At 37.4% G+C, this 26,407-nt stretch overlaps 1 protein-coding gene across 1 annotated transcript in view; it reads left to right on the top strand.

Moving 5' to 3' along the window:
- Positions 1-26,407, top strand: part of LOC136852679 (multiple PDZ domain protein-like) — a 1,083,224-nt gene that overhangs the window by 960,796 nt on the left and 96,021 nt on the right. Inside the window, 3 exon segments of the mRNA XM_067127591.1 lie at positions 11,981-12,177; positions 15,084-15,178; positions 16,482-16,551. Of these exon segments, the coding sequence (XP_066983692.1) occupies positions 11,981-12,177; positions 15,084-15,178; positions 16,482-16,551 (362 nt within the window).

Below are 26,407 nucleotides of genomic sequence, written 5' to 3'. Positions count from 1 at the left end.
TGTTTATATAGGAGGATAATTAAAAATAATCCATGTCTTATCTCCAGACATTTTGTGAGTGAATAAAACTTGCCCAGATATTATTATTATTATTATTATTATTATTATTATTATTATTATTATTATTATTATTATTATTATTATTATTATTATTATTATTATTACCTAGGTGTTTTGAAGTAGCAATATACTAGACATCAGTATTTGGCAGTATTGGTCCTGACGTATATTGGTACATTTTAAGGGCGTAACCTTTAGTCAGTGTGCATAATTCATGTGACTCTCTCTCTCTCTCTCTCTCTCTCTCTCTCTCTCTCTCTCTCTCTCTCTCTCTCTCTCTCTCTCTCTCTAAGGAGCACGTTACTTTTGCTTTGTGAGAATTTGATGCTTGATTTTTGGAAGTTATATATAAATATATACATATATATATATATACACACATACATACATACATACGTACACATACACACACAAACACCATTTATTAAAATCAGGTACTGACGCCATCACGTCAAAACGACATGCAGGCCTTTAGCGAGAGAATACAGGATAAACATTAGCGAGAAACAAAAACGTTTTAACAGGCTGACACCGGAATGGGTGTGTGAAATAGGCCAGTTTAAAAACAGGTTTTGAACAGGATCAGAATAATATTTATATATATTTTTCATATTTATATCACGTATATATTTCGTTCCTTTATCGCTCTTCAATGGAAGGAGACGCGACCAGGAGTTAGCACTAGAGGGTATTGACCCAGCCATTGGGAAGAGGAGAGAGAGAGAGAGAGAGAGAGAGAGAGAGAGAGAGAGAGAGAGAGAAATGCCTTAACACGCATGCAGGGTTCCTCTCTCTCCTTCCCCCTCCCCACTTGTTCTGTGAGATGATCCGCAAACATCCTGAAATGGACACCTTTGCTCTCTCTCTCTCTCTCTCTCTCTCTCTCTCTCTCTCTCTCTCTCTCTCTCTCTCTCTCTCTCTCTCACACACACACACACACACACACACACACACACACAGTACACATATACATACACAAACATCTGATGTTTACATAGATGGAATTCTGAAATTTAAAATCCTCTCTCTCTCTCTCTCTCTCTCTCTCTCTCTCTCTCTCTCTCTCTCTCTCTCTCTCTCTCTCTCTCTCTCTCTCTCTCTCTGCAGGTTCAAAGGTGCAAATGGCTGGATTTACGAGGTGAGTGGGGGATGAGTGAGTCTGGAAAATCTAGTGAATATGAGAGAATAAATTTTTTTTTTTATTTCTGTTCCTTTTTTTATCGCTACTTTTACTAATCTTATTGGTATATATTTTATTTTACTTTTTATTCGTTTTTGTAGTTTGTAGACTGCGTCTTTGTACGTGTTATTATTATTATTATTATTATTATTATTATTATTATTATTATTATTATTATTATTATTCTCTTGTTAGTTTTTTACTCAAAATTAGGGCCAATATTTTTTTCTATTTTTCTTCTTTTTTCCCTCCTCCTCCTCCTCCTCCCCCTCCTCCTCCTCCTCCTCCTCCTCCTCCTCCTCCTCCTCCTCCTCCTCCTCCTCCTCTTCTTCTTCTTCTTCTTCTTCTGTAGGTATCGATTTATTAATGCTTTGAGAATGCAAGTTAAAATTGCATTCAAACAAACAAATCGTTCGGAAAAACTCCATTATTTTTAGTTGAGTTCCCCGTTCTCATATATGTAGTCCATTTCCGTTTTCTGTTGGTGGGGGCAACATTGTTTATTGTTTACCGTTTCTCATGCAGTTTATTGCCAGTTCCTTTATTCAGTTCTCGTTTATTGTTTACTGTTTCTACGCAGTTTATTGCAGTTTGTTGTTCTTGTTTATATTCTAAGGTGTTATTGGTTATGCCGGTAAACCCGTTTTCTATGATATGTGTGAAACCTGTTTTCTATGATGTGTGAAACCTGTTTTCTATGATGTGTGAAACCCGTTTTCTATGATGTGTGAAACCTGTTTTTTATGATAGAAAATGTGTATATTTGGTATTATGATTCCCAAATCAAGTATTAGCATTGTATAGTTGTATATTGTTATTGTTTCATGTTATGCTCATATATTCCTCATGTTTTCGGCTATTGGAAATATACATCTTTTAAGAATATTCAACTTTTTGGGTACATACAAAGTCTAACAGTGAAACTAATATAATTTTCAGTCCTAAATCGAGTATTAACTTTGTTTAGTTGTATATTATAATGTTTTAATCTCATTTTCGCATATTCCTTATATTTACGGCTATTGGAAATATACATCTTTTATAATGGCTCTCCAATATACTGAAATATTCAGCTTGGCCCCACAGAAAGCTTAACAGTGCACTGTAGTTTTTCCTAAAACACCTTCTACTTATAGTCTGCTATTCCCATTATTATTGCTATTCCCATTCCTACTACTATTCCCATTCCTGTTAGTAATACCATTACTATTACTATCCATCCCATTACACCAGAATAGTTCTCCCTATCAAGCATTATACATTACGGAATAGTTTTAGAAAGGCTATGCATATTCATATGTCATAATCTAATTGAAATACACTGTCATGTCAAGGGTATGCAAAATCTCTCTCTCTCTCTCTCTCTCTCTCTCTCTCTCTCTCTCTCTCTCTCTCTCTGTGTCGTCTTTATGCAAATTAGGCGGGAATGGTTATGGGGATATTTATTTCTGTGGAAGGTAGACTTCTGGGGGTGGTATGTTTTGTGTATGGGGAATTTTTTTATGTATGGGAAGTTTTAATCTGTGGATTTCATATGCAGATATATTTCTTTTACTGGGGTTTAAGTTTTGATATTATTCTCTTGGATGTGTAATATACTCTTAGGAATTATATTTATATATATATATATATATATATATATATATATATATATATATATATTTTATATATATATATATATATATATATATATATATTTTATATATAATGTTTTTGTATATATGTATATATATTTATATGTAATGTTTGTGTGTATATGTACGTGTGCACATACGTAAGCACAGTGGTCAAGCACAACAAACCCTTGGACTACCAAGTATATAAAAACATTTTTTGGTGAAAACCTTGAAATCTGAAAGTGGAATTGAATGAAGACATTCTTTGCCCCAAAAGTTAGCTGGTACTGGCCTCCAACGCTTTTAAATAAGCTCTTATGATAAATATATCCCCTTAATATAATGAGTAACCTTTAATATTATATTAAATATTAAGAGATATAATTATATATGTGTTTATATAGTATTCTTCTTTAAAACGAAATAGGGGAAATAAAAGAGTAGTTGGAAATTGTGACATCATCCGCTGTATTGTGTATGAGCTCAATATGTTCGTACGAGGAAAAGGGGATTTTATGATGGCTGTCAAACAGAGAGAGAGAGAGAGAGAGAGAGAGAGAGAGAGAGAGAGAGAGAGAGAGAGAATGAATGTATGTGTGGATGGTAGTGACTGGCTAGTGTCCAAGTTTTGGGAGTAAGAGAGAGAGAGAGAGAGAGAGAGAGAGAGAGAGAGAGAGAGAGCGAGAGAGTATAGCCCTCAGGATGGGAGTCGGGAACGGCCTCTCTCTCTCTCTCTCTCTCTCATACCGCATCTGTCCCTACCACCCGCACACGGTCTAGTCTCGTCTCTCTCTCTCTCTCTCTCTCTCTCTCTCTCTCTGACATTTCTCTCTCTCTCTCTCCTTGAACTTTGACATTTAACTCTCTCTCTCTCTCTCTCTCTCTCTCTCTCTCTCTCTCTCTCTCTCTCTCTCTCCGTGTTGCCAACGTATTCCCATAAACATTATTAGTCCATGTTTCCAACACACTCCCTCTTCAATGTTTACATACTGCAGGCTTCCTGCCACTGCTTCTTCTTCTTCTTCTTCTTCTTCCTCTGCAGTATTAGGATGGGTCGTCAGTTTGGTGTTTTGGACATCTCTCCCTTCTCCTACCCCCCTTCCCCTACCACCCCCACCCCTAATTGCCTCTTGTATGGGTATTTATAAGAATTAAGTAAGGTTAATTTTTTTTATATATATTTCGATAAACAAAAATATTTTTGTTTAATTTATCGGCTCCTGGCCCCCACTCTCCCCCTTCCCATACCCCCTCAACATTACCCCCATTGCCTTTTTTATGGGTGTTTATCAGTCCACTGGACAAAGGATTAAGTTAGGTTATTTGTTTTCTTTTTGTATGTTGATAAACAAAAATATTTTTTTGTTTAATTTCTCGTCTCCTGGATTCTTGATTTTGTATGTTTTCGTTTGTTTTTTATGTTGTGTTTGTGTTGTAGTGTGTTTTTATGTTGTTTGTGTTGTGGTTGAGTTAAAAAAAATGGATGTCGTTTTATTTATATTTTCTTGTCGTGTATGTGTGTGTGTGTGTGTGTGTTTGTGCACACGCTCTCATTTTGTCCCAGAAACAAAAGAAAGCAGCGGGAATGAGGCAACATAAAGGAAATACGGAGAGAGAGAGAGAGAGAGAGAGAGAGAGAGAGAGAGTTTTCTATTTTCCTGAAAAATGAAAATTTTAATATAATAATCATATTTTGTTTCTGCCCTTAAAAACGTGTCAAACCAGAGAGAGAGAGAGAGAGAGAGAGAGAGAGAACTAATACAACTGACATACACTGCCGAGTCAGCAAAACAAGACGCAGAGAGAGTTATTGGGCTAAGCCGACTTAATGAGAAACGAGACATTGAATGATTCTCTCTCTCTCTCTCTTTCTCTCTCTCTCTCTCTCTCTCTCTCTCTCTCTCTCTCTCTCTCTCTCTCTCTCTCTTTGGGTTACACGATTTTAAAGGGGGAATTGAAATATAATTATTTTAAAATTTTCTTTTTTCAGGAAGACTGAAAATTTCTCTCTCTCTCTCTCTCTCTCTCTCTCTCTCTCTCTCTCTCTCTCTCTCTCTCTCTCTCTCTCTCTCTCTCTCTCTCTCGAATATTTCGTTCTTTAATATCTCTGTTAAGCCTAAAGTTTTCTGACCATTTTACACTGTGACGTCGACTCACTCTCTCTCTCTCTCTCTCTCTCTCTCTCTCTCTCTCTCTCTCTCTCTCTCTCTCCACGCACACGTGTGATGTATGTTTTTATATATATATATATATATATATATATATATATATATATATATATATATATATATATATATATATATATATATATATATATATTACATTTACAAAACAAAGGACCAGCTTTACATCTTGCAAGAAAGAACGAAGAGTAGTTTGTTTACGCCTTTTGAAGTTTCCCCGGGCATTGTTCCCTGCGTGTTTGTGCACGTTTGTGCGGCGTGTTTGTGTGCGTATGTGTGTGTGGCGAGGTCTCTGGAGAAATCTGAATGTTGGCGAAAGTGCAGATTTTAGACAGTTGCTTTTGAATACTTTTCTTGTGTTTTTGGGAGTGGGAAAAAAACTCGTGTTTTTGTGGGGACAGATTCGTGGTTTTGTGTGTGTATGTATGTATGTGTAAGTGTGTGTGTGTATGTGTGTGTTTGTATGTACTGGATGTATGTGTGCGTTTGTTTATTATGGTAAAGTTTATTGTATTGAATAATGGGTTTTCTAAAGGAGTTCGGATTCATCAGAAAGAGGTTGACGGATACATACATACATACATATATACATACGTACATATATACGTATATACATAAACACATACATTTATGCATACTCGCACACATATACATATTCCTATATATACATATATATACATATGTGTCTATTCACAAAACAATTTGCATTCGTATACGATGATAAACACCTTGGGTAGAGAGAGAAAGTTTAGTGTACCTTCGTTTTACCAGGCCACTGAGCTGATTAACAGCTCTCCTATGGGTGGTCCGAAGGATTAGACTTATTTTACGTGGCTAAGAACCAATTGGTTACTTAGCAACGGGACCTACAGCTTATTGTGGAATCCGAACCACATTATAGCGAGAAATGAATTTCTATCACCAGAAATAAATTCCTCTAACTCTTCATCAGCCGGCCGGAGACTCGAACTCGGGCCTGGCGAGTGCCAGTCCACAGCTCTACCGACTCTCCCAACGAAGAGCTTAGGGGAGAGAGAGAGAGAGAGAGAGAGAGAGAGAGAGAGAGAGAGAGAGAGAACGTTGATTTTGTTGGACAGAATAAATTATGAAATAACACATCTCTCACCAACATGATTACAAATATTAATAACGAGAGAACATTTGCATTGAAAAGCCCAATCTCTATAGAGAGCCACACTTTCTAAGGAAAAGAAAGCTAAAGAAAGCGTCTGAAAGCGACGAAATGCAAGCAGTTTCTCAACCCTTTCACAAAAAAAAAAAAAAAATCAAATCACATTCACACTGAAAGAAAACCAATCTTAATAGAAAGCCACTCTTTCTAAGGAAGAGAAAGCTAAAAAAGAAAGCTAAGAAAAAAAAAGCCGCGAAATGAAAGCGGGTCGTATTATGGAAGGGAAATGAAAGCACAATGTGATGAAGGCGATTCGCTCTCATCCGGAATTTTAGCTTAATTAAAAATAAACACGGCTATAGACTGGAATGCTGAGAGAGAGAGAGAGAGAGAGAGAGAGAGAGAGAGAGAGTCTGCGTTGTGGGTACGTGGTGAATAGGGAGGAATTGAGAAGTTGGAGGAAGGAAGGGAGGGAATGAGAGAGACAGAGAGAGAGAGAGAGAAAGATTGAAATTGAGAGAGAAAGTGAGAGAGAGCGAGAGAGAAAGATTGAAATAGAGAGAGATTGAAAGAGAGAGAGAGAGAGAGAGAGAGAGAGAGTGAGTTTGAGTTTGAAAGAGAGAGAGAGACTGCATTGTGGGTAAGAGGTGAATAGTGAGGTATGAAGAAGTAGGGAGAGAGAGAGAGAGAGAGAAAAAGGCAAGAAAATGGGATGTCTTTGTTTCAAAATATAAAAAAAAAAACTTCATTTTTTTTGCTGCAGTTTTTTCTCGTGGCAAATGACGAGATACCTTTTTGTGGTTTTAATTTTTCTTTTGTATATGTCAAGTGTGTCTGTGTACACCTGTGGAAATGGTTTTGTGTACGAAAGTGTACTATGCAATGCAGTGTACCGTGAGTATGTTTTTTAAATTTCTAGGTGTACTTCCATTCAGGGAAAGGTGTAGTTACTGTGTGTATATACTGTATATATATATATATATATATATATATATATATATATATATATATATATATATATATATATATACATACACGCATACATACACACACACACATTCATCACACCCACTCACACATCAATCTTTCTCTCACTTACCCCAAAACCATCTATCTGTCTCTCGCCCCCTCTTCCCATCTCACCTTATCTCTCTCTCTCTCTCTCTCTCTCTCTCTCTCTCTCTCTCTCTCTCTCTCTCTCTCTCTGATACATTTTTCCTCTCATCATATTTCCAATTTCTGTTATCAGGGCTCATTGCTCGCTCGTCCAGCGGAAGATTTATTTTTTTTGGAAAGTTTTTCTCGTGTCCTATTCATCCTTGGGATGTTTTTTTATGTTTTTATTCATTCAAGGCTCAGTTTTTTTTTTTGTGTGTAACTCAAGATGAGCTGTTAGTCTTTATAGGAGGGGGAGGGGAAATCGCCCACTACGTTATTTATTGGGGAGGTGAGGCTGGAGGGGCGGGGAAGGTGTGTGGGGTGGGGATTTTCATGCGCAATTGCGGTATTGGTCGTGTGTGGGTGGGTGGCATTGTGTAGTCCTCTCTCTCTCTCTCTCTCTCTCTCTCTCTCTCTCTCTCTCTCTCTCTCTCTCTCTCTCTCTCTTTTAATTTTCATGGCTTGCTTTGTGATTTATTGGAAGAAATCCTTCATTCCAGGCTCTCTCTCTCTCTCTCTCTCTCTCTCTCTCTCTCTCTCTCTCTCTCTCTCTCTCTCTCTCTCTCTCTCTCTCTCTCTACAGAAACACTTGCCTGTATTTACTAGAGGCTTTTTTCTAGAAAGTCCTTCCAGACCTTTACTTTTCATGATTGCAAAGACTTTCCAGGTACTAGTTTCCTGGAACTCCTTGCTAAGCACTTTTCTAGATAGTTTCCAGAAATTACTTGCTAGACCTATTATATCAGTATCTCTCTTCCAGATTACTTCCATAAATTCACTTTCCAGACATGACTTTCTCTGTCTCTAGGAATTCCTTTCCAGCTTATACCGTCTGGAAATTCATTTCCAGGTTGTCCTTCTAAACACCTTCCAGAAACCCCTTGCTTGGAATTTCTGCCACTCCTTTCCAGGTTCCCCTTTCCATGTGACGAGATGCCCTCTTGCCAAGACACTCCGTTCCAGATTCTCCTTTTGAGGAACCATTTCTTCCGGCCTCTCCTTTCCAGATTCCCTTTTCCAGAATTTCTATGAGACGAGAGATTATTTTCCCCAAAAAAATCCCTTCCAGATTTACCTTTCCAGACATTTCCAGGCGAGAGACCATTTCCAAAAACACTCCGTTCCAGATTCTCCTTTCCAGACATTCCATACGAGACACCATCTTCCAAAAACACTCCGTGCCAGATTCTCCTTTCCAGACATTCCATACGAGACACTATCTTCCAAAAACACTCCGTTCCAGATTCTCCTCTCCAGACATTCCATGAGAGACAGACACCATCTTCAAGAGCACACCGTTCCAGGCATTCCCTGATCGTTCTGTCATTGCCAATCTTCTCTTCTCGCCTTCTTTCTCCTTCCTGGAACAGCGCACACACAACACACACACACACACACACACCCACACCTGTCTTCCAGCCACAAAGAGTTCTCAGAAGAAGGAACTTGGGTGCCAAAAGGCTCTTTTTTTCAAGTCTTGTACGTGTTTCGTTTACCTGGAGGGTTTTTTGTCCTTTGATCTCTCTCTCTCTCTCTCTCTCTCTCTCTCTCTCTCTCTCTCTCTCTCTCTCTCTCTCTCTCTCTCTCTCTCTAAAGAGACAGAGAGAAAGAGAGAGAAAAAAATTTTTTCCTTGAATGGTAGAGAGTAGTAACAACTGTTCTCTCTACAGGAGGCTATCCTGAAGTTTAAAAGAGAGAGAGAGAGAGAGAGAGAGAGAGAGAGAGAGAGAGAGAGAGAGAGAGAGAGACGTACGTGGGGGGTTACATTAATCTTAATTTTTGAAGCTGCTGATCCGTGTTGCAAAGTCCTGACATGATGATCAGTGTTATAATGAACTTGTCATTCTCAGTAGACCACGAGAGTGACAAGCGCCTTGTTTCCTCTTAAATAGAAAGGGGAAATGGTTTTCTAATGAATATTAGACAAGATTTTCTCTCTCTCTCTCTCTCTCTCTCTCTCTCTCTCTCTCTCTCTCTCTCTCTCTCAGAATTTTAGGATACCCCTCTGTAGATGTAGAGAAAACATTAATATTCTCCTTTTACTATTTGAAGAAAACTCTCTCTCTCTCTCTCTCTCTCTCTCTCTCTCTCTCTCTCTCTCTCTCTCTCTCTCTCTCTCTCTCTCTCTCTCTCTCTCTCTCACACACACACACACACAGAAAATTCAGGGTAACTGTCTGTATGGGATACAGTTGTATTCTCCTTTCTACTATTTAAAAACACTAACTCTCTCTCTCTCTCTCTCTCTCTCTCTCTCTCTCTCTCTCTCTCTCTCTCTCTCTCTCTCTCTCTCTCTCTCTCTCTCTCTCTCCCCTCATACTTTTGCAAGGGTTAAGTAAAAGAATTTAAAAGCTTTTGACTCTGGGTTTACGGCCCAGTGAATTCATCTGGTCCACTTGGCCATTCTTCTTTGGGGGCCATTTTAATCTCTCTCTCTCTCTTTTCTTCCACTTTGAAAACTGTGAAAATAAAGAGAGTCGAAAGCCCGCAGGTGTGAATAACCTCCTCTCGGCTTCTTGTAATGACAAAGAATTCATTCAGGGAAGGCCCTCGTAGTGGCTTATCTGGTGCCATTTTGTGAAAAATTTTTGGGGGGTTTAAGAAAAAGAAATTCAAGATGGCTGATCGTCGTGTTTTCTGTGGAAAATATCAGTGTGTGACTTCAGCTAATCCCATTGTTCTGTAAGCACTCCCATGGGATAAAGCCAGTTTAGCTATGCAAATTCAAGATGGCTGATCTGACGCCATTTTGTGAAAAATTTTTGGGGGTTGAGAAAAAGAAATTAAAGATGGCTGATTATCCTTTTCTTGTGAAAAAATATCAGCTTATGACGTCAACTCGTGTCTGAATTCTATAAAGATTTCTTAGCGAATAAAGCCAGTTTAGCCATGGAAATTCAAGATGGATGCTGTGCCGCCATTTTGTTTGTAATTAAGATGACTGTCCTTATGTTTATTTACATTTTGTACACGAGAGAGTGAAGAATACATTGTCATAACTATTTTTGTTATATTGATATCATAATTGCTGTTTATTATTGCTATTATTAGAAGTAGTAGTAGTGATAGTAATTTTAGTTATTTGTTGTTGTTTTCTTGTTTGTTGTTGTAACAATAAACAGGAAGACAGACAAACGCACAAACAGGACCACTTGTTCTCCATACCACATGACAATTCAAAAGTTACTGTAATTAGCAAAGTTACTGCGGGAACAAAGTTATTTGGAAAGGGGGGGTTATGTGGGGCCAGGGACTTCCCTTTTAGGGTCTAGTTGAAGCGGGGAAGGGGAAGTAATCCCTATTTAGGGGATAGGTAGGGGTGGGGGTATGGGGAGAGTTGGGGGAAAGAGATAAGTAGGAATGGAAATTAACTTCTTCCTCTCTATGGTTTAAACATGAGTTTTGTGAAGCTGTTTCTTAGAGTTTGTTTTCTGTTTGTTCTTGTTGGTGATGCGTTTGTGTTTGGCGTCGTTTTTGTTGGTTTTGTTTTGTTGTATTTCCTTTTGTTGTTGTCATTGTTACTCTACAGAATCCTTGCAATTATATATATATATATATGTGTGTGTGTGTGTGTGTGTGTGTGTGTATCCTGAATATCCTTGGTAATATCCTTCTGAAAATCCTTCTGAATATCGTTGGGAATATTCTTGGGAATATCCTTTTGAGCATCCTTAATCTCCTGATTATACTTGGAAATATCATCATTCTAAATATCCTTGGGAATATCCTTCTGAATGTCTTCCTGAATATCTTTGGGAATATCTTTTGAGCATCCATAACTTTCTGATTATACTTGGGAATATCATCATTCTAAATATCCTTGGGAATATCCTCCTGTATATCTCCCTGAATGTCTTTGGAAATATCCTCCAGAATATTCAGGAATATCCTCATATCCTTCTCCTTCTGAATATCCTCCAGAATATTTGGGAATATCCTTGTGCATATCCTTCCGACCCATCTCCTTGAAGACTCGGGCATAAAAATGGGACGATGGCTTCCCCCTTAAAATAGGGGACCTATAAAATAAGGGAGGGGGAGGGGGAGGGAGCGGGGAGGAGGGGTTGCTTACCCACAGGACTCCCTAATTAAGGCACAGGGGACAGTTAACTCTTAAATGAAGAGGGAGTGGAAGAAGAAGAAGAAGGAGGAGGAGGAGGAGTAGGAGGAAGAGAAAAGTTCCTCTACTACCTCTTGCTATCTCTCCTCACTTGGAGGAAAGTAAGGGAACCTGAAGATATGTTATTATTATTATTATTATTATTATTATTATTATTATTATTATTATTATTATTATTATTATTATTATTATTTAAAAGGTTCCTCTATAGAAATAAAATACTTTTCATCATAACAAATCTTTGTGGTATTTATCCAATGCAATCATTTATTTATGATGAGAGAGAGAGAGAGACTCTTGGTGGACGCTGTTTGTGTATGTAAATAATACCCATTTTATCCTGATCCACACCTAACCGGTTCCACCTACGAGGGGAACCATCATGCAATCCCCAAAATCCCCAACATTCATTATCACCAACAAAATCACAAACATCATCATCATTTTCACCTCCTCCTCCACCACCACCACCACCACCAGCACAAAACGAACCCCTCCACTAATGTCCACATTTTTCTTTCTCTCCCTCAGAGAAAATCCAGAAGAAGTATGGCGACCTGAAGGGCGAGGTGATCCTGGTGGATCTCCAGAAGGGTGCTAATGGCCTGGGCATCTCCCTGGCCGGTAACAAAGACCGCACCATGATGTCCGCGTTCATCTGCGGTCTCAACCCTAACGGGAACGCCTTCAAAGATGGCCGCCTCCGCGTCGGAGACGAGATTCTCGAGGTGAGGAACGTAGCCTATCTAATTTGGGGTGTGTGTATGTCAGTGGTTTGGCAAGGGTAGCTTATCTAATTTTAGGTGTATATATGTCAGTGGTTTGGTAAGGGTATCCTATCTAATTTTAGCTGTGGTTATGTCAGTTGTTTTGGTAACGTGTTTCTTTTGTTTTTTTTTACATTCTGACTGGATGTTGTTTGTATATTATTTCAAGTGTGTTTTGTATTTATTGAGCTTTGTTTTTGTTATTTATACTATTATTTATTTTATTAATACCCTGCTTACTGTTATTTATTGTAAGAGTTTGGAATGTAAATTTGAGAACTGACAAAAAATGTAATTCGCATTCAGAAACCCCTTTAAACTTCGATATAATAATTATTCCCACTCCCGCCAAGTAAAATGTAATTTCAACGGAACTATTCTCGCCAAAGTTAATATAATGTCTCACAAAAAATATAATTTGTGTAAAGACAACTCTTCGAATATATATATAAATATAATTCACACTCCCGCCAAGTAAAATGTAATTTCAACGTAACTATTCTCTCCAAAGTTAATGGGATGTCTCACAAAACCCTCACAGGCCACCCGGAAATAATTCCGACGCTCCACTCGTTAAATGTAACTCGCCCAATGTAATTCACTGGCGCAGGGAATGTAATTCCGTGCAGAGAATGTAATTCCTGGCAGATATAAGGACATTTAAGTCGTCTGGGTTAAAAAGATCTTTCTTGTGAGTCGAATTCACTTGCTGAATCGTCCGGGAGACAATTCCTCTCGTCGATTGGGCAGTCGAATGGTCCTTTGTGAAAATGGAATTGCCCCGGGCTGTAATTGGGAAAAGGGGAGAGAGAGAGAGAGAGAGAGAGAATTTTTAAATGGTTTTTTATATTTTTGTTTTTAGATATAATAAGGAAACAATTAGACATACTGTACATATACACTCCAGTTGTAATGAGAAGGGGAAGAGAGAGAGAGAGAGGGAGAGAGAGAATTTTTAAATGTTTTTTATTTTTGTTTTTAGATATAATAAGGAAACAATTAGACACATATATACACTCCAGTTGTAATAAAACGTGGGGAGAGAGAGAGAGAGACGGTAGGGAGGTTGATTTTTAAATGTTTTTTTTATTTGTTTTTGTTTTTAGATACAATAGGTAAAAATATATATATATATATATATATATATATATATATATATATATATATATATATATATATATATATATATATATATATATATACCAGTTGTAATGAAAAGAGAGAGAGAGAGTGAGTTTAAAGGTTTTTATCATATTTGATAAGGAACAAATATATATAATATTAATCAGCTTTAATTTGAGAGAGAGAGAGAGAGAGAGAGAGAGAGAGTTTTTATTATTGCCCAGATTTGATGGGTCGAAATCGGCGCACCGATTTTGATATAGTCCAGAGTATTGAGTAAAGTTTTAAATTTCTCTCACGTTAATTTGTTACTATTATTGTTTTATTATTATTATTATTATTATTATTATTATTATTATTATTATTATTATTATTATTATTATTATTACAACGAATCCTCCTTAGACTAGCCGTTTCGTATTAATAACGAAACCGGTTCGATACATAATTGAAAATAACGCTTCGAACATCTTAACCAATAATCTATTATATTAAGTTCCTATCTCGGGCGATTAATTCATTTTATGCGGTTTGCAAACTCAGTATTGTATTTAATTTCGTTCATTTGAATTTAGGTTAAAAAAAATCTTATATGTTTACTTTAGTTTTTTTTTAACTGCAAATGAAATTAATTTGAGTCATTTGTTTTTTGAGTTCATGTTTTTAAGCAGTTCAGACGCGCCCGCGCTCAAATACATATGCACGTGAAATTGCGCGAACGCGCACGCGCATATATATATATTTTATATATATATATATATATATATATATATATATATATATATATATATATATATATATATATATATATATATATATATTTATATATATATGTTTATAAGTATATATATATATATATTTAATATATATTTATATATTTAATATATATATTATATATTATATATAATATTTATCTCTCTCTCTCTCTCTCTCTCTCTCTCTCTCTCTCTCTCTCTCTCTCTCTCTCTCTCTCTCTCCACTCGCAATTTCCTCTCTCAATTCTCAATCGTGACTCACTTAGCACGTCTATCGCCGGCCGTTCTGATCGCCAAGAAATTGTCAATCAACTCTCTCTCTCTCTCTCTCTCTCTCTCTCTCTCTCTCTCATTTAAATACGTTTTCTCTCTGAAGTATACTCGTCAGAGCGGGCCCCTTCCATACCAAAACAAAGAAAACGGGCGTCGTAGGGGAGACTCGTTTAAATATGAATAGAAAACGGTTACGTAACTGTTTTTATTTAATGTAGCACTACACGATTCTGTAGCTTACGGATTTTGTAGTGGGGTATTTAGGGACGCGATTGTCCAGTGTATTTGTATATATAACTGGTCTTGTTTTTGCTTAATTTGTTGTAGATAAGTTAGTTGATGACGTAGGTCCATGCAAAAACATATTTGTAAATATGCGTATGTTGTGTGTGTGTATTTTGTATATGCACGTATATTGTGTGTGTGTATATATATTGTGTATTTATGTACGTATAATATATAAGCATGAAAAATTAAAACTTAAGGTTAATATTTTACCTATATTTTCCCCTTACAAAATTATATATTATATATATATAATAAATTTATATATATATAAATGTATTAAATATATACATATACATGTATGATGTATACATGTATGTACATTTATTTATATATAGGTAAAATTTGCTTTCACAGATTTAGAACCTATTATTATTATTATTATTATTATTATTATCATTAGAAATTTCTAATTTATTTTTTGATTGACAGGTCAACGGAAACGTCATCTACGGAAGATGCCATCTCAACGCCTCCAGCATATTCAAGGGCATCCCTGGGCCATCTGTCAAAGTCATCATCCTCAGGTGAGCTTGAAAAAAAAACCCGTTTAAGCGAACGTCACTAATCAGTTCAGCGGAGCCAGTCTGCACCTGAGTTTAGCCACGTGTAGGTTACCTGGGGAATAAGACAAGATCTAGTTATACCTCAGATAGTAACTTAGTTTTAACTCATCTTTGCTGTACTTAACGAGGTCCTTTGTTGTGAGTAACGAGGCCATTTGTCAACTCCGAAACTCCCCTACGTCCCGTTAATGTAGTGACGGAAATTCAGGTTAATTAGTTTACCTGTAAAAGGTATATGCAAAGGTCATCTTTGTGGGTTTTGTCTTTGTCGTTATGTCGCTTATTGCGACTTGTTAGGGAGGGAGAGGGAGATGCTGATGTGTTTAGACTCTCTCTCTCTCTCTCTCTCTCTCTCTCTCTCTCTCTCTCTCTCTCTCTCTCTCTCTCTCTTGTTGATTTTAGAAGCTATGAGGTGGAGATATTATCTGGACGACAAGTCATCAAAGATTCACCTCCTCTCTCTCTCTCTCTCTCTCTCTCTCTCTCTCTCTCTCTCTCTCTCTCTCTCTCTCTCTCTCCCTCCTTTTACCATCAGTGGACAGAGTTTTTTTCCTGGCATGAAAAAATTTCACAGCCAAAGTTTTTCATTCACTTGACCAATCAAAACAAGTACGACTTTATGGTAATTATTTACTTTTGTTTTTAAAATTTTTCAATATACACATTATACTTCATTTATAATCTTTCCCTAGTTTTTTTTTTTCAACATACTAATTTTTTTTACTAAATAAATCATGCAACAAGGCGTTGGCTTTTGTAGTCACATGACAAAATGAGTAAACATGCATTTTCAAAACTGATGACTGATTTCTATGCAAATATATTGTTTATACTTGTAAACCTTTGAACAGACATTTTTCATTATATAAATTATAAATATAAAATTTTCCTTCATATATTACTAGCATATGTATCTTGGAAAGAGACAAATATAAATATATTTAAATATTGATCATCATATTAGATAACTAGCATATTAGATAACAAGAGATATGAATATTTATTCTTATTAACTGCCAAATATAAATTTGACACCTGTCCAAATTGTCAATTTTTTTTTTTTTCTTTAGTAAATCTTTTGTCATAAATATTGTGCTTTGAAGATTCAAATTCCTCTTAATATTTTCTCTTAATATTTCCAGTGATGCCACTTAATTGTCAGAATTATTTGTCACGATTATTGTGTTTTGAAAATTCAGATTCCTCTGTAAGTTTCCATTTATTTGTATTTATTGATTTGTTTATTTGTTTATTAATTCAACAGGAAGAAGACTGGCCTGCAGGAGATGGCCATCAAGCCAATCACCCAGTTCCCAGTCACTTTAGAGGATGAGGTGAGTACCAGAAACTAATTTGTATAAATTGTTAGGTATTAATTCAAATTCCTTGTTTCCAGCTCGGCTGGTCTCCGTTTTCTGTGCGTTGTTCCTCTGTTTATTATTTTGGCTGGATCGCAGTGGGTAAGATCTCTCATTTATGGAGTGGTTTGGTTCGAATCGAAGCGGTTTGGTTGTGGTTTTGACTGGGACCCTTCGGAGAAATTCCAAATTCTGTCGTTGGGTTTTTGTGCAAATATTTTTAATTATTTTTTTTTTTTTAAACAGGTAAGGTTGGATTTAGGTAAGGGGGCGAGCCCCATTCAGTTATTGATTGCAATAAACAGAAAACGGGATTTTCAAGGGTATAGAGAGGGGGAGGGGGAAGGGGTAGGGTAGGGGTGTGTGGTGGAGGGGTGGGGGAGATGTACTGGATGACATATGGGAGAATTATTTCACGTTTTGTAATGTAGAATATATTTTAAAGTTAGTTTTTTAATATACTTTAATTTCTACAACATTAGCCCCTAAATATCCTTATACAAAAGACTTATCAACAGCACGTCTAACCTTCCAACACATATTGCACCATTTATATCTTGTTTTAAATGTACTTTTGTCTACCGTATATTTAGGCCTTCCTTTCCAGCTATATTCCTGTTCATCTATCCCTGTTTTTCTAATTCGTCGTCTCCATTTTTCTTAATAGTTCTTAATTATATACTGTTTTCACTAACCTGTTTTCTTCCATTCTTCTCTCATGACCATACCATCTGGAAATATTCAAATCTGTGGTTTCACCTACTCTAATCTTTTGCCATCTTTTGATTATCACCAAAATTTTCACCATTTCAAGTATTCATATGCCAAATGCACAAAAAAAAAAAGATCATCTCCATCTGCCTTTTTTTGTATGTCACATTCAACTCAACACTTCACTTCCATAAAAGAGAGTTGGCTCAACAGTCCTTTCATACATTACCAGCCAGGCTCCTTTAGACATCCTCTGTTGCCAGTTCTAAATACCACCTCTGTTTTGGTTGTATTTTCGCAAATAATTCTTAGAATCGACTGTTTCTGTTCCTCATTATATTTAAGCCATTCATTTGCTAACATGGCATATAATATATATATATATATATATATATATATATATATATATATATATATATATATATATATATATATATATATATATATATATATATAAATTTCTGACTCACGTCGGGGATCGAACCCAGGTCTCTCAGGTGGAAAGCAAGGGCGTTACCCACTGGGTTCGATCCCGACGTGAGTCAGAAATTTATTTCTGTTCCACACGTGATTGTGTGTTGATGATTTCTATATATATATATATATATATATATATATATATATACATATATATAGAGAGAGAGAGAGAGAGAGAGAGAGAGAGAGAGAAAGAGAGAGAGAGAGTTTGTGTGTCTATGTATAGTTCTCTTCAAATCTTTGACTAATATTCCCGCAGTTTCTCAAATCTTCAGATACCTCTCAGGCTGATGTAAACACTCTCTCTCTCTCTCTCTCTCTCTCTCTCTCTCTCTCTCTCTCTCTCTCTCTCTCTCCTAATTAGTGTAGCATCCGTCGACGACCAGGGATGTCCGGATAATAAGAAACCCCGAGGGTGCAGGAGTCACACTCCAGTCAAGGAGGACCTCGGCGTTGAGTTAAGGGCGAGATGTCATGTCGTGTGTCTCTTGGGTTGAGGGCTACAGGTCTCGTTGTCACCCTGGCTCCGTAGGCTTGCTTGAAATTGATCATTTTAGGAAGTTTCGAGTCATACTTTCTCTCTCTCTCTCTCTCTCTCTCTCTCTCTCTCTCTCTCTCTCTCTCTCTCTCTGTAACATACGCACACATAAAAACGATGTTATTCATTTTTGAAGTCATTGCTTTGTACAGACTGCCTGCTCTCTCTCTCTCTCTCTCTCTCTCTCTCTCTCTCTCTCTCTGTCAGTTTTCTAAATATCACATCTCTCTCTCTTTCTCTCATAAAACAGTCAGTTTTTGCAAAGCCATTATCACATCCTCTCTCTCTCTCTTTCTCTCATAAAACAGTCTCTCTATTTTATATATCAAATCCTCTCTTTCTCTCATAAAACAGTTATTTTCTTACAACGCCATTCCCTACACAGCCTTCTCTCTCTCTCTCTCTCTCTCTCTCTCTCGTTCTCTCTCTCTCTCTCTCTCTCTTTCTATTTTGCCATATATCAAATCCTCTCTTTCTCTCATAAAACAGTTATTTTCTTACCAACGCCATTCCCCTACACAGCCTTCAATATTCTCTCTCTCTCTCTCTCTCTCTCTCTCTCTCTCTCTCTCTCTCTCTCTCTCTCTCTCTCTCTCTCAAGGCCCTTCCCAAAGGCGCAGCAAACACATACACACTACCCACTCTTTCTCTCTTTCCGAGAGAGAAGAAGTTTTGCACGAGTGCCACTCAAGTGTGTTCCTCAGTGGCACTCGCTCGTTTGACTTCAAATTAACTAGGTAAATGGTCTCTGTCATATAAGACGCCTCAGAGAGAGAGAGAGAGAGAGAGAGAGAGAGAGAGAGAGAGAGAGAGAGAGAGAGAATTTAAGCCTGTGCGGGGGAATGGCCTTAGTAAAAAAATGTGTGTTTTGAGAGGGGGAGGTAGAGGGAGGGTCTGATATTCTCTCTGATACTTGGCAGAGAGAGAGAGAGAGAGAGAGAGAGAGAGAGAGAGAGAGAGAGAGAGAGAGAGAGAGAGAGAGAGAGAGAGAGAGAGACTCCTTCCCTCCTCCCACCGTTTATAGTGGTGGGTGGATATGACCACAAATCTTTCTGTACTTCCGAAAAAACTTTGATCCCTCTTTCCCTCCCCCCCACCTCTTTCTCCTTCCCCCTCTCTCTCTCTCCCCCATTCTCTTCCTCGTCCTCCCTCCTTTATCATCCCCCTCTCCCTCCCCCTCCGGCTACAACAATTTATCACCAACTTTGTGCGTTTATCTTATTCTTTCTCTGTCAATGGGGAGAGAGAGAGAGAGAGAGAGAGAGAGAGAGAGAGAGAGAGAGAGAGAGAGAGAGAGAGATGGATGTCCTCTCTCTTCATCGTGTATTAGCTTGGGTTTTGTGCGAGCTTGCGGGCGCGCCCCTGTCGTCTTATGTGTGTGTGCGTGTGTGTAGCGCGCACGAGATTAATTGTATGCGTATCCTTGCTTGTTTTATCTCTTCTCTGCAGAGAGAGAGAGAGAGAGAGAGAGAGAGAGAGAGAGAGAGAGAGAGAGAGAGAGAAGAGGATTGATATGAAAGAGAGAGAGAGGGAGAGACAAATAGACAGAGGATTGATATGTAAAAAGAGAGAGAGAGTGTGTGTGTGTGTGTGTGTGTGTGTTGATATGAGAGAGAGAGTGAGCGAAAAAGAGACAGACAGACAGACAGACAGACAGAATTGATATGAGAGAGAGAGAGAGAGAATTTTCTACAGGAAATTCTACTTCTAATCTTTCCATACTATCTCAACTCTCTCTCTCTCTCTCTCTCTCTCTCTCTCTCTCTCTCTCTCTCTCTCTCTCTCTCTTTCTCTCCCCAAATACCACAAAACGCCTTTATTATTCTAGCCCCCCCAAAAGAGGCCCGTAGGAACTCTCACTGAGATGGCCATCCCAATTTCTTTTCCGAACGCACGGCTGCGCCCCCGTCACCATAAGAGAGACAGACACGCCCCTCGGAATTCGTAATGGAGAGGTCGTGTGATATCTTCATTGTTTGTGTCTGTTTGTGAAGTGTATGTGCGTATGTATGTATGTATGTATGTATGTAGGCAGGAAGTATGTGAAAATGCATATACATGAGATTTGAGTCATTCTGATGGTGCTGAGCTTAATGGAATTGATGGATAAAGATACGGATGTTTCTTTAATCGGGGGATCTGCTTTCTCTCTCTCTCTCTCTCTCTCTCTCTCACACACACACACACACACACACACACACACACTTTTTCTCTCTCCCTCACTGGCTTTTTTCCTTCTTCTTCTGGAGGGCACACAACACACACTCTTCTCTCTTCTCTCTCTCCTCTCTCTCTTTTTCTCTCTGTTCATCTTGTTCTTATTCTATAGTGCCAAACACTATGAGAGAGAGGGGGGGATAATGAAAACTCTCTCTCTCTCTCTCTCTCTCTCTCTCTCTCTCTCTCTCTCTCTCTCTCTCTCTCTCTCTCTTCTGTTCTGAAAAGCTAAATCTTGTTCTTATCACACACACACACACACACACACACACACACACATGAGAGAGAGCTCTCCCTCACTGGCTTTTTTCCTTCTTCTTCTGGAGGGCTAAACACAAGCTCTCTCTCTCTCTCTCTCTCTCTCTCTCTCTCTCTCTCTCTCTCTCTCTCTCTCTCTCTGTTCATCTTGTTCTTATTCTATAGTGCCAAACACTATGAGAGAGAGGGGGGGATAATGAAGGAAACCCTCTCTCTCTCTCTCTCTCTCTCTCTCTCTCTCTCTCTCTCTCTCTCTCTCTCTCTCTCTCTCTCTCTCTCTCTCTTGTTGTTGCTCTAATCCTTCTGAAAAGCTAAACACAAATTTATCTCTCTCTCTCTCTCTCTCTCTCTCTCTCTCTCTCTCTGCTTCTAAACACTAGAAGCTTATCTCCGCATTCGTAGGGGGAATTTGTACCCTATCACGAACCTTCGTATCATTCGTGTCTCGTTTTTCGTACAAATGAGACCGTGTGTCTCATCTGCAGAGGTCCTTGAAAAATCACCTCCAGGGGAAACATATGATTTTTTTTTTTTTGTCTGTTTCTCTCCGTATTTATTCGAGGAAAGAAATAAAGTGAGAGAGAAGTAGGCTATTCTGGGAAAAAATAAGTTTGAGCGATAATTCTGGTAGAGTAGGTTTGTTCTCAAAAGAAATGAATATGAGAGAAGTAGGATATTTAGGAATAAATAAATGTGAGAGAGGTAGATTTTTCGGGAATAAACAAATGAATACGAGAGACGTATGTTTTTCGGGATAAAATAAATGAAAGAGAAGCATGTTATTATGGAAAAATAAATATGAGAGAAGTATGTTATAATGGACAAAATAAATACGGGAGAAGTAGGTTATTCGGGGAGAAATAAATATGAGAGATGTAGGGTATTCAGATAAATAAGTGTGAGAGCAGTCGGGTATTCTAGGAAGGAGTAAGTGAGAGAAAAAATGTGAGATTGGTAGGGTATTCTAGGAAAAAATAAGTGTGAGAGAAGTAGGTCATTCGGGAAAAATAAGTATGAGAGAGAGTTCTGAGAAAGTTATTCCGGAAATGAATAAGCATGAGAGATAACTGTGAGAAAGTAGGTTATTCTGGGAAAAAAATAAGTGTGAGAGATAACTCAGAGAGTTATTCTGGTAATGAACAAGTGTGAGAGATAACTATGAGAAAGTTATTATAGAAATGCATAAGTGTGAGAGATAACTATGAGAGAGAAGTAATTCATACAAGGAAAAGTGTGAGATAATCGCGAGAGAATTATGATTCACGTGTCTAAAAAGAAATAAAAATACAATTTGATTTTAATTTTAATTCTACAGTTTTTAACTATGATTAATCTCGTAATAAAGCTAGTTTTATTTTCTTTATACAACTGTAAGGTACTTGTAGGAATTTGGAAACACGGAAGAGAGGTAAGATTTCCAGATTAGATAGAGAGACTGGATTGGTGTACAGGAAAAAGTGTTATTATTATTATTATTATTATTATTATTATTATTATTATTATTATTATTATTATTATTTCTTCCCATACTCTACATACCCCATCCCATTCGTACATGTATTAATAAACATTCATACACCTGCAATGTGTATATATGTATACATACACATATATACTATACATATAGATATACATATGTATATTATTATATATATACATATGTGTATTTGTATGTGTATGTATATGCTTTCACATTCTCTCACTCTACCTGTTTCTCTGTGCTTATTCCTTACCTGCAAAGCAGAGAGAGAGAGAGAGAGAGAGAGAGAGAGAGAGAGAGAGAGAGAGAGAGACCTGCTCTCACCCTCAGCAATGGCGCATTACGGCAGACGATGAAAGAAGGAAATTAAGAGGGACTAAAAAAGAACAAATGGATTGGGGAGAGAGAAAGAGAGAGAGAGGGAATAAAGAAGAAAGTATAACAACAATAAGGAATATAAACAAATCGTTGTTGGAGGACCATTATGGAGTGTTGGTGATTATGTTGGAGGTAATGTTGGGGATGGGGGAGAGGGGGGGTGGAGATATATGGAAAATGGCTTAACACCGACAATAATAACGTTCCGTGGACATCACGAAATCACCTCTCAGCGTCGCCTTCCATTGTCGTCACAATGACCTCGCGTCCCGATCGCTGCCTGTGTTCTTGACTTCGATTACACATCCTTACATTCAGTCGTCCCTCTGACATATTATCAATTATTCATCGTATGTATACGTATCATACATAAATATACACAATGCATCATCGTTATATAACGACAAAATCGTATATTATGATAACGAACACTTTTATAACGAATCTTAAGCCCTAGCCGTCAAGGATACGGGTGACGCTCAAATGGGCACCTCGTTCGATTCCGTCGTCAGGTCCTTGGCTTTGGCTCAGCTAAAGCACTCCATAGATATTAATTGAATTGCCATAACCGTTTCGTTATGGTGTTCGGCTTTGAATTGCGCACCTAAATTGCTTTTGTTATTGTATAGGTAATTATTATTATTATTATTATTATTATTATTATTATTATTATTATTATTATTTTCTACTGTCATTATTATTATTATTATTATTATTATTATTATTATTATTATTATTATTATTGCTGTGATGCATTATTTTGTAACTCTCTCTCTCTCTCTCTCTCTCTCTCTCTCTCTCTCTCTCTCTCTCTCTCTCATATTTATGTATGTCTGTATACCAGTTATGTATATATATACATGTATACATCCACTGCTTACTTTATGGTCTTCGTGCACCAATATTCCGCCTCCTCCCCTCCTCCTCCTCCTCCTCCTCCTCCTCCTCCTCCTGTTTAGTTTCCCAGTGGTACGTTACCGAGAAATAGTTTCTAGTGGAGTGTAATTAGTTTCCTCAATAGTTTAAGGGAGTCGAACTAGAGAGAGAGAGAGAGAGAGAGAGAGAGAGAGAGAGAGAGAGAGAGAGACGGGGTGGGAGACCTTATTACCCGCCGGAAGTCCCTTGACGAATTTTGAAGCCCCCGCGAAGCCTTTAGAAGTTTAATGTGTGGTTCTGGTGAAATCTGGTTGTTTGTGTGTGAATTATTTGGGGTTTGTTTACGACGTATGGCAACACCGTATTGATGTTGCCAAGTCGGGATTAAGGTTTGATGTTACGTTTTAAGAATGAGAATGATTTTTCTTCTTCTTTTTAAGAGTGGAATGGGTTTGGTGTTATCATAGTAAAAGGCTTATATTATTATTATTATTATTATTATTATTATTATTATTATTATTATTATTATTATTATTTGACATGACCACTGTTTTAAGGAATAAAGCTTTAATGTATATACTTTGCGAAGCAACCTTCCACCATGTTAGCAGAGAGAGAGAGAGAAAGAGATCGTGTGTGTGTGAGAATGAGCTTTGTCTTTAGACTGTGGCAGAGAGAGAGAGAGAGAGAGAGAGAGAGAGAGAGAGAGAGAGAGAGAGAGAGAGAGAGAGTTACAAGGAGTTACAAGGTTCAGGATGTCACAAAGACATTAATCCATCCGAGGAGACATCACTTATCTCTATGAGCAGGTTTTACTAGTCATTCACAGTGTGAGAGAGAGAGAGAGAGAGAGAGAGAGAGAGAGTATTTGTTTGAATGTGTAAAAAGAGAGAGAGAGAGAAAGAGAGAGAGAATATATATATAAACCCTGTTATTGACACTCACTCCGTTATTTGGCAGTTAAAATACCCCGTTGATGACTTGGCCTGTGATATTCTGATGTCATATAACTGTAATTTGAATTACAGGGGAGGTTTTGTTGTTAGTCCCCGGACCTTTTAATTGAAAATGGCCTCGCCGAATGGACAGGAAGGAATACACGCTTGTGTATAGGGTGTATAGAGCCTGAATTAATATTAGAGTCTGAATCAAAGATATGCACGTTTGTGTATTGAGTGTATAGGATCTGAATTAGTATTTGAGTCGGTTGTGCATTTTCTTTTGTGGTGTATGTGTTAGGGTATGTGTGTGTATGTTCGATTGTTAGATGGTATAGATTTAATCTACTTCCAGATTCATACGCATAAAATTTCTGTGTATGAATGTATGAGATATCTGTATACACATACATTTGTGTAAGGTTGTGTATTTATAATTATTTTTGCATACAAACTTACGTCTTTAGATTTTAGCCGAAAAGAATTAAACAGAGAGAGAGAGAGAGTGAAAGCGCTTTGTATTTAGTATATGATGGAGAAAAGTAAATAGAGAGAGTGAGAGAGGGAAATTTTTTGTTTGTGTGTAAGAGAGAGAGAGAGAGATTGTATGTGTGTATGTGAGAGAGAGGGAGACAAAGCTTTGTCTTTAGATTGTGGCAGAGAAAAATAGAGAGAGAGAGAGATTGTGTGTTTCAGAGAGAGAGAGAGCTTTGTCTAGATTGTGACAGAGAAAAATAGAGTATTTATTGATGTGTGTATGTGTGTGTGTGTGAGAGAGAGAGAGAGAAAGAGAGAATTTGTGGAAAAGAAAGCCCCCGAGTTATTTCGAGATTAGAAACTTGTTGCAATTTTCATCAGCGCACATTAAAAATGTCCCCTTGAAGCCCGATTTTATTTCGGGCAGAAGGCAGAAGGCCGCACCGACCAGCGGCAGTTTCTCTCCGGTAACTGTCAAACATGAACCGAACTCCGGGGAAAAATCTCTTCTGAAGAAAGTTTGTATGACTTTTGGCTCCTCCACGACCCCCACCCCACCCCCCACCCTCCCCCTTGGTTTGTGTGTGTGTTGTTTTTATAGTTTGTTTCTCTAATCGGTTTTTTTTTTTTTTTCCTGTATCATTCTCTGACTTTTAAAAGTTTTTTTAAAGTGGCCAAACTCAAAAAACGTTGTACCTCAGTTTTCTCAAATTATAAAAAAAATTCTCTTGCCCCCACCGTCGGTTTTTTAGATGGCGGTTTTTGGTTTTTTCTTGTTTCTCTGAGTTTTTTTTTTTTTTTCTTTGTGGTGTGATCTTTCCCAAAAACCGTTCTTTTTTTCCAAGTTATTGTTCAAGCTCTGTTTTCTCAAATTAAGGAAACCTTCTCTCCCCTTGGTTTTTTTTTTTTTTTTTGTTATACTGTTTTTTTCTGCGTTTTTATTTTTTTTAGTTTTTTTACAGTGTGCCCTTGCTCAAAAACCGTTCGTTCCAAGTTCTGTTGTAGCTCAGCGGTCTTAGTTAAAAAAAAATCTGTTCCTCTCTGTGTCGAATATTAGCCAGAATTTAAAAGTAAAAAATGGGCTGAAGTTGTGTGTGTGTGTGTGTGTGTGTGTGTGTGTGTGTGTGTGGGTGGGTGGGTGTCACTCAAAAAAAGCATTTTCGTGGAAATTTGAATCTTCATGCAACTATTTTTTTTTTGCATTTTAAAACTTTTATTTCCACCTGAAAAATAGTTCATTTTTATTTCCACCTGGAAAAATATTTCGGGAATATCGATGTTGTGCTGTGTATTTTTGATGGCCCCCTAAAAAGTGCATGTGATGAAAAATGAAACGTCTGGTGAAATATGCCTTTGAAAGTCAAGAGTGACAAGTGACCAACTAAATCATTCAATGATATTTCAAACAAGTGTAAAAAAATGCGCAACGATTATGGCTAAATAATTAGACCTTAATAAAATCATAATCTTTCGGTGGTCTCG

Source organism: Macrobrachium rosenbergii, chromosome 26 (genome assembly GCF_040412425.1).
Source record: "Macrobrachium rosenbergii isolate ZJJX-2024 chromosome 26, ASM4041242v1, whole genome shotgun sequence".
NCBI classification, from domain to species: domain Eukaryota; kingdom Metazoa; phylum Arthropoda; class Malacostraca; order Decapoda; family Palaemonidae; genus Macrobrachium; species Macrobrachium rosenbergii.
This window is presented reverse-complemented; position numbering and strand designations above follow the sequence as displayed.